This window comes from Lathyrus oleraceus, chromosome 4 (assembly GCF_024323335.1).
Source record: "Lathyrus oleraceus cultivar Zhongwan6 chromosome 4, CAAS_Psat_ZW6_1.0, whole genome shotgun sequence".
Classification (NCBI taxonomy): Eukaryota; Viridiplantae; Streptophyta; class Magnoliopsida; order Fabales; family Fabaceae; genus Lathyrus; species Lathyrus oleraceus.
The window spans coordinates 181,347,639-181,359,821 of NC_066582.1; the positions used below are offsets into that span (position 1 = coordinate 181,347,639).

At 27.5% G+C, this 12,183-nt stretch overlaps 1 protein-coding gene across 1 annotated transcript; it reads left to right on the forward strand.

Annotated features, from left to right (window-relative positions):
• Window positions 1–10,478: 10,478 nt before the first annotated feature.
• Window positions 10,479–11,834, forward strand: LOC127074413 (uncharacterized). The gene is made up of 5 exons (XM_051015730.1): window positions 10,479–10,634; window positions 10,735–10,839; window positions 10,936–11,002; window positions 11,402–11,497; window positions 11,588–11,834. Exons 1-5 carry the CDS (start codon window positions 10,480–10,482, stop codon window positions 11,741–11,743), a joined length of 579 nt encoding a protein of 192 aa, XP_050871687.1. The 5' UTR covers window position 10,479; the 3' UTR covers window positions 11,744–11,834.
• The last annotated feature ends 349 nt before the right edge of the window (window positions 11,835–12,183 follow it).

Here is a 12,183-nt window from a genome sequence, read left to right on the forward strand (position 1 = left end):
CTCTCGAAAGTCTATGGTGTCATGAGAGATATCAGGTATGCTAGATATGGTGTTATTATGACTTGTTCTATCTTTGGAAGTAGAGCTCCCTACCTTCGCTCTGTGTGTCTTTGGTGGATATGGGTGTCACTCCTCGGTGTAAAAGAGGAGGATCCCTATGTTTGGTTTTAGGATAATATTTTTAAGAAAGTTGGGTCTGGTTTTCCAACTAAGTTTTGGAAAGAGCTCAGGGTTAGGGATATTCCTCTTAGGAATAGGGCGCATCTACTTTTTTCTATCTCTGACTAAGAATTATTAAATGGGAGAGGCTAGTAAATGGAAGGGGTAAACCTGTGTTTAGGATTTTAAGTGGAGAAGATCTCATTTGTTTTAGCACGAGTAGATCTTTATATTTGATCTGCTTTCAATAGTTTGGGACTTTATCCCCTTCTCCCTTCCTGACAGGTGGTGGCAGAGACACTTTAAAGATGGTTTTTCTTATGTAGCATTTGTATGTGATTTCCTTCTCTCTCGTGACTTCCCTAGAGATCGTGTGGTCTCATTATATTAGTTTGCTCTTCCCAGTATCTAGTGTAGCTGGACCCTCTTCTAAAGTAATTATTTTATCTTAGAAACTATTGCAAGATATGATTCCTACCAGAGAGAACCTACTCAAGACGGGGGATCATTCTTTTGGATTGGAACGGTATCTTGGTAGATTCTGGGAAATTTCTGTCCTTTCTTGGCATGGCTCGAAAATCCTATCACATATTTGGGCCAATAGTAGTTTGAGTGTCTCCAACCTTCTTCAGGTGTGTTCTTACTACTCAGTGGAGATCGACGACTTTTTCTTGTTCGTAGGTCTTTGGATGAGGAGATCTTGCTTGTGGTTCTCTCTAGTGCTCTTAATATTTGCTTCTTTTTCTGTTGTTGTTTGTCCTTGTTGTTCTGGTGTTTTCAGCTTGTAGTGTTGGTGTTGTTTTTACGGGTTGTTGTTTTGCTTTGTTATTGTTTTGCTAGTTGTTTTGGTACCTCATGTCGTTTGATCCTCTCATATTTATATGAAAAATGTTAGTTTGACACTAAATCCTACACCTACATTGTATGTTACTGTTTACGAATACGATAAATAGTAACATTCATAATTTTGACTTTTTACTATTAGATGTATAATATGAATTTATATAAAAGTTTGTTAATGGTGTGTAAAACGATGGTTAATGTTGTCTATGAGTTGGTTAATAAATGGTCAGACATGAAATTTTTTATAACATTCTTATTATAAAGTTGGCTAATATTGTGTAAAAGAATGGTTAATGTTGTGTATAAGTTGGTTAACAAACGTCCATACATGGGTAAAAGTTAATAACATTCTTTATTATAAAGTTGGTTAATGGTGTGAAACAAGTTGGTCAATTAGGATTAAATAAATTTGGTTAATGTTGTAAAAAAAGATTTGTCAAATACATTTCAGAATTCATTTTCGTTATAAACGACAGAAAATATGATCCAAGAGAAGATGATTAATATTAATAGAAGAAACCTATGAAGCACAAACACCCCAAATACAACCCCGACGCAGACACGACAACATCGGTAATAATTTAAAGAAAAAAATTAAATATAATCACAAGTGTTTGTACAAGTGTCAGACCCCTACAGAGACACATACACGCCATTTTTCACGGGTGTTCGTGCTACATAGGAAGATACTATAATGATATTTAGAAGTTTATTGAGCTAAATCTTTATTTTTATAATGATGTCAAATAATATTTTTTTTGATATAGTAATTATTTTATGTATTTGATTGAGTATGATTGAAAAATGGTGGGAGAAGATATAAGAAAATGACATGGATATGGCCCACATGTGTAAAGAAAGAAATAGAAAAATGTGATATCAATATTTAATTAATTAATTTAATATCAATGAACAGAAAATATACGGTATACGGTATAGTGTAGGAAACTAGTTTCAAAATAGCAAACGTGTTATATTAATATAGTGATTTGCTTTTTAAAAGAATTGTCCACTCGAATACTTCGTCTTATATGCATCAAAAGTCTTATCCATAAATATTGCCTCTTGGACTTACTACTCAATTATTAATCTATAGTATTATATAATTATTTATAAACTTACAGTATATATTATGTTAGTTCATTGAAAATGTGATATATATATATATATATATATATATATATATATATATATATATATATATATATATATATATATATATATATATATATATATATATATATATATATATCAGTTACAATTTGTTTTAAAAATAAAATTAACTTTATCAAAAAATGAAATAAATTCTTGCGGTAGAAAATCGTACTATTTTACCTGTTTAACTAGATAAAATTATTTTTGATAATTTCAGTCTTATTTCTCTTAAGTACAAATATTACATATTTAGTCTTGATAGTTGCTTAGTCCTTTTATATAGTTATTCCAAGAGTAATTCTATTATTTATTCTTAATTAATACAGTGATTAAATATCTTGATAAATTGAAATTAATATGTTTATACTATAAGATATCAAGTATTTTTTTATTGCGATAAATATCTTTTTATAAATAAAAATTAGATTAATCAATAAATAAAAAAATACATTAAAAGAAGTTAAGCCTGATAAAAAAAATGTCAGTCTTAAACTACAAGCATGAAATTTAGGGAATAAATATAAAAATATTAATGTGGAAATTTGTGTATTTATTCAGTTCTTAGAAGAAACTAAATTCCAATATAAAACTTTTTTTCTTGCAAGAAATTCTACTTTTCCTTTTTTATGTTATTAACTATTTATATTTTGTTCGGATGTTTTTTTTTATAAATCATTTTGTTCCAATGTATTAGTATTCATAAATCTATTATCAATTTAAACTTTTTAATAATATTATTCATTTTTTTTAAGTTTATAACATGACACATTCGATAATTTTTCACTCTATATCTGTATAATAGAATTTATCGTTGGATTGAAAATTATTATCATATAAATTACACCTATAAAATTTCATATCAATAAAAAACTATTTAATATATTAAAAAAAATGATAAAAATATCATCTATATGATAGTACTTTTCAATCCAATAGTGAATTTAATTATATGAATATGTGATAAAGAGTTATCGAATATGTCATGTTACTAAATTTAAAACTTAGATATCATTTGATGTTCAATATATATATATATATATATATATATATATATATATATATATATATATATATATATATATATATATATATATATATATATATATATATAATTTTATTTTTCATTTTTGCTCGGGACCTCAAATTTGTTAGGATTAAATTTTAGTTAAAGAGGATCTTATAAAATACATCTATAATTAAATCGTGATTAAATATAATTTTTATTTATTTTATGATGATTAAATTGTGACTAATTTACACAAGATTTTTAAAAACTTTAAATATAATATTATTTGTCATTAGAAAAACCTAAAAGATACTCAATAGAATATGAGTGGTCTTAATTGGTTGGACGAGAAATAATGTGATTCATGCTTAATGGTACAATTATTTTCATATTTGTCATTAAAAAAGAAGAGATACTCCAAAGAATAAGAATGGGAAGAATATGAGTGATCTTAATTATTTGGAAGAAAAACATTGTGATGCATGCTTATGGGTACAAGTTATTGAGATCCGTTGGTGATTGTGTCTGATTGCACTATGATTTAGACTAATAGTATTATATAATTATTTATAAATTAATATTTATGAGATCTTCGGTGATTCAGTCTGTGCAACGGGCCAACTTTCCTTGGCTGGCAAGATAAGGATGTTGATTTTTAACACTATCCGTATTATAATTAGTAATTTATCTAAAATAAAATAGTATTTTAAAATGAATAGTTTATTTTAATTTTAAATATATATCTTTTTAATTTTAATTTTTAATTAATATTATATATATATATATATATATATATATATATATATATATATATATATATATATATATATATATATATATATATATAAATAATAAGAGTACTTTAATAAAAATATTATTTTCTCGATTACTTTTTAAATTTGTGTAAAATAATCATCTGAATCAAATCAAATATTTTAAATATTTTAGTTACATTTTGTATGACAGTATGTTATTGAAACCAAATGTAACTAAAATCAAACTAGAATGTTTAGAAACTCTTTTAATTTGCAAGGTCTTCGTCATCATCCAGAATAACCAAATCGTAGTTATTATCTCTACAAATAAAATTAAAAATTAACATATACACAAAGTAAAGAATAAAGATCTTGACAGATTAATAAAAAATAAAAAATTGTGTTGGGACCAATAAATAGCATTTAGTCAGAAAAACGAATAGTAATTATTTTCTAATCCTAAAAATCATAAGCCTTAAAAGATACATGATCATAATTAAAATGAGAAACGTTTATATATGGATTTATAGCTGCTGCGAAGCTTTCACATCAGTATATCACGTTTGTCAATATACGTTTGTCAATATATAAAAGATGTGGCATGTGTGTTTCTTTCGAAAATAAAATTTATTTTTGCAGCCAACAAGAGTCAAACACACAACTTTTGGATCAATAGTGAAAGACATTACCATTACACCACATACCCTTCATGTTTATTTTTTTTCATCATATATTTAATGAGCCATTGTTCTTAGATCATAAGAGAAAGACACTAAATTTTTATTTTAAATTTTAATATCTTAAATATATGAATTATATTCTTCAATATTTATATAATTTATTTATAATCAATATAAATTGCTATTTCCATTTTAAATTATATGTTACTCCTATTTTTCAATTGTATTATTTTATATATTATATTAAATATGTTACTCCATTTTAAATATTATATTACTTTTTATAAATGATATAATATATTAATACATGTCTAAGTTATATAAAATAATACTTAAATATTTATATTGATTAAAATGGAAATAGCAATTTATATTGATTATAAATAAATTATATAAATATTGAAGAATATAATTCATATATTTAAGATATTAAATTTTAAAATAAAAATTTAGTGTCTTTCTCTTATGATCTAAGAACAATGGCTCATTAAATATATGATGAAAAAAATTAACATGAAGGGTCTGTGGTACAATGGTAATGTCTTTCACTATTGATCCAAAGGTTGTGTGTTTGATTCTGGTTGGCTGCAAAAATAAATTTTATTTTCAAAAGAAACACACATGCCACACACACAGGCGCCTCCTCTTATTTTTTAGGGGGTGCGCATCCTCCCCTAAACATGGTTATTTTGGAAAAAAAAATTGAAAAGTGGGTTATTTTCGTATTTTTTTTGAAAAATATGATTATTTAAAAAAAAAAATCGTTTTCTTGTTCATAATTGTTTTTATGTGAGATATTTTTTTTAATTTGATTTTTGCACATAGGGAATGCTGACTATTCGTGTATGTGTTGGACCTAAGAGAATTGTTCTGCTTATGCTTGTTAAATAGGGATATGAGACTCCAAATAGTGACACAGAGAATTAACGTTCTATACATCGCCTAACCCTGATTATACTGGAGGACTGATCGGTAAAATAACTACTATACTATTTGCACCGATGTAGGAATAAAATGGGAGTTATCCCGAGTATCGATCTCCAGTGGCGGAGCCAGATAAAAAAATTTGGGATGACCGCTAACGTAAAATAAAGATTATAAATAAAATCTAAATAGTATTTTAAATAAAACATTAAAGTTAAAATAAATACAAAGTTAATTACTAAAAATTTAAATTACATGACTTAAAACTATCTTAAAGTAATGTTTTACGCGTTCTGAGTGACTTGAAATCGTCAATATTTGACTCCGAACTAATGCTTGCACTAATCTCCCTTTCAATATATACTGTCATGCTATCTCCAAGAAACTCATCATCCATCTTGTTTCTCAACTTAGTCTTAATAATTTTCATTGCTGAAAAAGACCTCTCAGTTGTGGCCGTAGAAACGGGAAGAGTCATGATAAGACGAAGTAGTCTATCAATCAAGAAGTAAGTCTCAGCATGTCCATATGCAACCAAACATGAACATAGTTCTTGAATAGTTGATAAATTATTCAAGTTTGATGTTTGACGAGCAACAAATAGAAAATGTTGGAGTTGAAATTGCAAATTATTCTTCTCTTGATCACTAAAATCCATAGGATAATATTTTTCAACTAAAGAACAAAAAGTATCAATGCTAAAAGCTTTATATCCATCCTTAGAAGATAAAGAACAAGAAAGAGTTAACAAATTCATTGCCTGCTCACTTAATCTGCTATTCAACTCTTGTAACTGTTTGTCAATGGTAGTGAAAAAGATTTCAACTTTAAAGTAATGTTGAATTGTGACTTGATTCTCTTCAAGACGGGAGTGTCCAAATCTTGTTGTTGAATGAGCATCATTAAGATCAGGAATCTCAATACCATGCTTTTCACAAAAAGATACCACTTTAGTAAACAATATATCCCAACCATTTTCTCTCAAACCTTGAATAAGATGTTTTGTTGAACGAACCAAGTTCATAGCATTAACTACATCTTGATTTTTTTTGTAAGGCTTGACAAAACATATATGTTATTCCCATGATTTCTTTCATCAAGTGCAAAATAAATATAAAATCAAATGCCTTCAAGTAATTGTAACAACTATTTGCATCCCCACGTGTAACATAACTCCCTCTATCTTTTGCAATTTTTTTTAAAACTAAACAAATTGCTTCATACATGTTTATCAAGCTAGAAATTGAATCGTAATGTGATCCCCAACGAGTATCTCCAGCTCGTTACCGGACAAAGGATAGTTTTCTAAATGAATTTGATATGGACCCCATTTTAGATAAGCTCTTCGTATTGCATCCATTTGATTTGGTGGATATTGTCAAATCGGAGAACGCTTTCCAGGATCGCGTTCCAAAGAATTTTCAAAACCATGATGCTCTTCAATTGTTGAATTATCAAGAACTGTTTCAGATTCGGATGTCAGGATTATAATTTCTTCATCTCTCTCTTCTCTTTCAATTTCACATGCTTTCCTTTTGAAAAAAGAATTAATTTTCCTATTATTCATCTTTACTCTTCCTATAATATCATATCAGATCCAAAAATCAATTTAGAGAACATAAAAATTAAAAGAAAAAAAATTAATAAACTTAATTAATCAACTTTAATCCGTTTTCAAATACCGGTAACTTCACTATTAGAAATTAGCAGCAACAATGATTAAATAAACCTTATTACAGTGTATAACTATATTTGTAAATTACAGTGTTATGAATTGGCTTAATAAACCTCATATAGATTATTTTAACACATCAAGAAAGAAGAACCCTAAAAATCTCAAAAACACAAATCAAGCGATCACTTTAATTTGTTACTTTTTATAAAAGAAGAATGAATAAAGTTTTTTACCTGTTAGATGTCGATCACTTTAATCTGTTCCGATTCCGGTGCCGGTAGCAAACCCATATGAGAAAGAAAGGAAAGGTAGGAGCTTTTTACCTTATCTGTATTTTAACCTAACTTTGAATGAAAAAGAAAAAATAAAAATTAATTTTAATTTAAAATAAGGATGTTTTACTAATTTAATATATATGAATTAAAAAAAAATAAAAAGTTGAGGGGTGGCCGTGGCCACTAGTACAAAAAGAATAATATAATTTGTAAATTTACACCCGTTTTACAAAAAACGGGTGTAAAAAGCAAATGCGGTGGCAGTTTTGTAAATAAAGTCTTATTTTGAATTTTAGTACGTAACAATAGACACCCTATTTTTAAATAACGGGTGTAAATTCAAATATTATTTATTATCAACTCTATATTACACCTGATATTCAAAAAAAGGGTGTAAATTTAAAAATAAAAATAAAATATTCGTGCCTTAAACAATAACTTTTATTATTCTTATTTGTTTAATCTTAAATTTTCTTTAAAAAATAATAAATTTTAATATTAATATATAACAATAGACACCCTATATTTAAAAATAGGGTGTATAATTATAACAATATAAATGATTAAATTTATATTAAACCCGTTATATTAAAATAGAGATAGATGAAGTTACTTAGAAAATAAACTACAACATTTTAATTCTACGACAACGCCTAAGTTTTGGGATGTAAAATAATTGTTCTCATAGAGTTTAATAGAGAACACATTTTATATCCTGTTGCGGTAGTGTATATATTTTTTGAAAATATTTTACAACGGTTCGAAACAGTTCTTATAGATGATAAAGAGAACAATTTTCATTAACAATTGATTAAAACCGTTCTCATATATTTTTTTTACCAATTTTAATAAAATATTAATTATAGGAGACCGCTCTACTATGTTTTGATAAAAATAAATTATTTGTAAAAATGTCTTCTGGTTGGAATCGAACAGTGTTCCTTGTACTAACAAATTCTAATCGCTTCTAAAAAACTTATATTCCGTTTCTGAAATTCAGAGCGGTAAAACCCAATTCTGAGCGCTAAAACCAATTTTTTCGTTCCCTTTCTGAAATTCATAGCGCAAAGTGAAAGTGAATTTCATCTCCCAAACCCTAACCCTTTCTCCCTTCTCTTTCTTCTCTCAAACCCTAATCCTTTTTTCCTTTCTCCTTCTTCTCAAACCCTTCAACTTGCGTACATAGAGTTAAGCTTTTAGGGTTTATCAAGAGTTTCACGAAATTCACCTCAATCAAAGGGTTTCAAGGATTCATCGTAATCAAAGGTTTGAAGTAAGTTTCTATGCTTTTTCTGATCTGTTTTGAAGATTCAGTTTGTATGGTTGCTCAAAAAAAGGTTCCAGTGAGTAGAAGATGTTGGTTATTAAGTTTTTTGATTTTGCTGCTACAGGTATTTGTTATGCATGCTTAGTTCAGAATGTTGATTACAGGACAAACTCTTGGACCTGACAAGTGTAACACGTCTCTTTCCCATCACTAAGTACCTTGGTTTTCTTGCCACTAGTATCACATGTATGTTCTTCATTGAATCTATTTATCAATACTTTGTTTTAGATTTGTGTAATTTATTGAACATATTTGGCCCCTGCAAATTTAGTGTTATTTAATTTCAAGTTTTGAGAGGATTTGATCAAAGATTTACTTGTCAATTCCGGAGTGCCAAAATCCAGCCATATCGCCCGCTTTGCTGGGCCGTTATAGGTGGTGAAATTAATCAAGCTATTAAAATAAATTTCAAAATAGTTGAACATTTTTGTTCTCTTTTTTTATGCATGTTGCATTAGTGCTTCATAAGAATTGGTTATTTTATTGTCTTTATCTTCGTTGGTGTTTTGTAGTGGAAGATTTCTCGCTTCCAATTTGTTGTCATGGGTCTAGTTAGCAAAATTTTGTTTTTTAGGGTTGCTAGATCTATGCTTCCTATGGAAGTTTTAAGCAGTGAATTGAATTTTCGTGTATTTATACTTTACTCTGTTCCGCAATTTCGATATCTAGATGTTCTTTATGGATTGAGATATTATCTGTTTCATGATTTGTTTTGGCATCTTTATGTTGGTGAGATTTTGGGTGATAGGTGATGATTGATGATAGTGTGTGTTGCCAATTGTTAATAACTCAATTTTACAACTACATTGAACATTGATGCTTGGGTGGTTTGAAATTTGAACCACTAAGTTCACTTCAGGAGCAAATGAGTTTTAGGTTCTAGTGATCATGAAACAACACAGGATTGTGTGTACTAAGCTTAAGTTCATTAGTTAGATGCACCATCATCATTATTACTTTAATTTTGTAATTGGAAAGCAGTATATGTAGATTAAAAACTTGTGGTAAGAAAAATGTATACTATAGAAATTGGTTAATATTTCTTCACATTTTTCTTACGTTTCTACTTTAAAAAGAAAGTATCTCACTCTAACTCCAATTGTACTGCATGATAGTAGTTTTCCAATGCTTAAATGCAGATGGTTTATATTGGTATTTGAGTATTCACATTTTATGTGTCACACAATTTTGGTTAAGATAAATTAAGTATGGGTTTAATATATATAAAATTTGATTGCAGTATGCATTTTGAAAAAATAGCTTCTATGCATTAAAGCTGTTGCAGATTTGCACATTTTGGTCTTGTCTTTTATACTTGTTTAACAAAGTTTAAATATGTGATACCATTAGGGTCTAGCGTAGGAAACTTGCATATGGATTTTGTATATCAATGTTCTCATAGTACCTGTGCAGTCAAAGAGAATTTCATTTTGGTAGTTACTCATTCTCTTTTCTCATGATTTTAGGCTTACAAAAATCTTGATGGATATTATTGTTCTGTTGTTATTCTACTGTTTAAATAGACTTTTTAGTTCATTTTTCTTCTGTTCATATTAAAGTGGTATTAAAGTAGAAACTGAGCATGTATTAATTCTATGTGCAGTAGTTATTGTGACTTATGAGTTATTATGTATCAAATATAATTAATATTTGTTTCAAAAATTTAGATATCTACATCGCATGTGTATCTCCAAGAATTTCAACAAACTATTTGGGTTTCTCGATCCAAATAGGATACTAGTTCACACAAAACCGGCCGAAGTTATTCAAACATACATACAAAATAAGTTGGATGGAGAGCCAAAAAAATGTTATTTAGGACCATTGCTAAATAGGTAAGTACATGTTTCCTTCAAGGTTTTATCGTTTTTCATATGTTATTTTGTAGTATTTAAATTTTATTGATTCTAACACTTTTTTTTTGTAAATTTACAGCAATCACTGGCAATTGTTTGTCATTTGTCCTGAAGATAATATTATTTTTTGGTTTTGTTCATTAAACAGATCTCCTAAGAAAAATATTAAGGTCATATTGGAGGGGTAAGAAGCCTAAATAGAGAGATATCATTTATACTAAATTTTTGTACACATAGTCTTTATATTTATAACTTACTTCGTTGACAACTCTTTTATCAGAGCTCTAGAAGGTTATCATTTATTAAGAGGTATTAAGAAGAAGAAGCCTAATTGGAAGAATATTATGGTAAGATTTGTTTTACTATATTGTCGTTTCTTGGAATACTGGTGTGTTGGCTTGATTTTTTAGTTCTTGAAAGATACCATTTATAAAGAGGTATTAAATGCCCATATATCTTGATTATTTATATTATTATAAATGAGATAAAGAAAAAGAAAATTCCGATTTTATAATTGCAAGTGATATATTTGTAAGTTATCATTATAAACATGTAGTATATTTATTACTGAATTGCACTTATGGTGATAAAATTATAGTTGTACATGCTCTGAACCAACTAAAATTGTATGTGTTTCTATGTCGAGTGAAGAAAGTTAGTGTTGGTACAAATTTTGTGAAAAAGGAAAAAAGTTTGTGATGTTGTTGTTTTTGGTGGCTTTAATGTAACTAGGAGTTTATATGCAGGGGCATCAACAAGATAACGGATGGGCATGTGGATATTATGTCATGAAAAATATGTTTGACATTATTGATGCTTGTATTGTTGAAAGATTCAATGAGGTATTTTATATTACATATATTTAATGAAAAACATGTAAATTATTGTTTTAACATGTAGTTGTTTAATTTATTATATGTTTGAACTTGCAGATATTCACAGACACCTCATCATATGAAAAAGAGTCAATTGATCACATCCGACAACTTTGGGCTCAATTCTTTTTGCAAAAGGTTGAAGAGCAAGAGAACCAGGAAAAGAAAGATTTAATGACAAAACAGAAGCGATTAAAAAAAACTTATATATAGATATATTTTTGTTCCATGAATGATTTATTGGTACAAGTTACATGAACAAAGTGGTTGAATTTTTTTCTTACATGAATACAATTTTTGTTGATGTATGACTTGGTGCAAGATTCTAAAGATTAGAGAAATGTTTGTTTTGGTTATTTTTGTTTTTTATTGAATATCCAGGAATATATAAAAATATTTGGTTTAATGAAATTTCAAATAAAATATTTTTAAAAAAATTGAGATATTTTACACCCTTCATACACAAAATAGGGTGTAAATGTGTTAAAATTAAATGTAATTATAAGATATTTTACATTTGATATATCAAAAATAGGGTGTAAATATTTGTCATTTTACACCCGTTTGAATTATAATAGGGTGTAAATTCGTTTAACTTCAATGTATGTAGGTGACAATTTACACCCGTTTTATATTAAATAGGGTGTAAATGT

Bases quoted from the DNA above. Each gene is read 5' to 3' on its own strand.
- LOC127074413 (XM_051015730.1), top strand. From the start codon at position 10,480: ATGTGTATCTCCAAGAATTTCAACAAACTATTTGGGTTTCTCGATCCA. The intron at 10,635-10,734 runs GTAAGTACATGT...GTAAATTTACAG, and splicing joins TTAGGACCATTGCTAAATAG to CAATCACTGGCAATTGTTTG. The intron at 10,840-10,935 runs GTAAGAAGCCTA...CTCTTTTATCAG, and splicing joins ATTAAGGTCATATTGGAGGG to AGCTCTAGAAGGTTATCATT.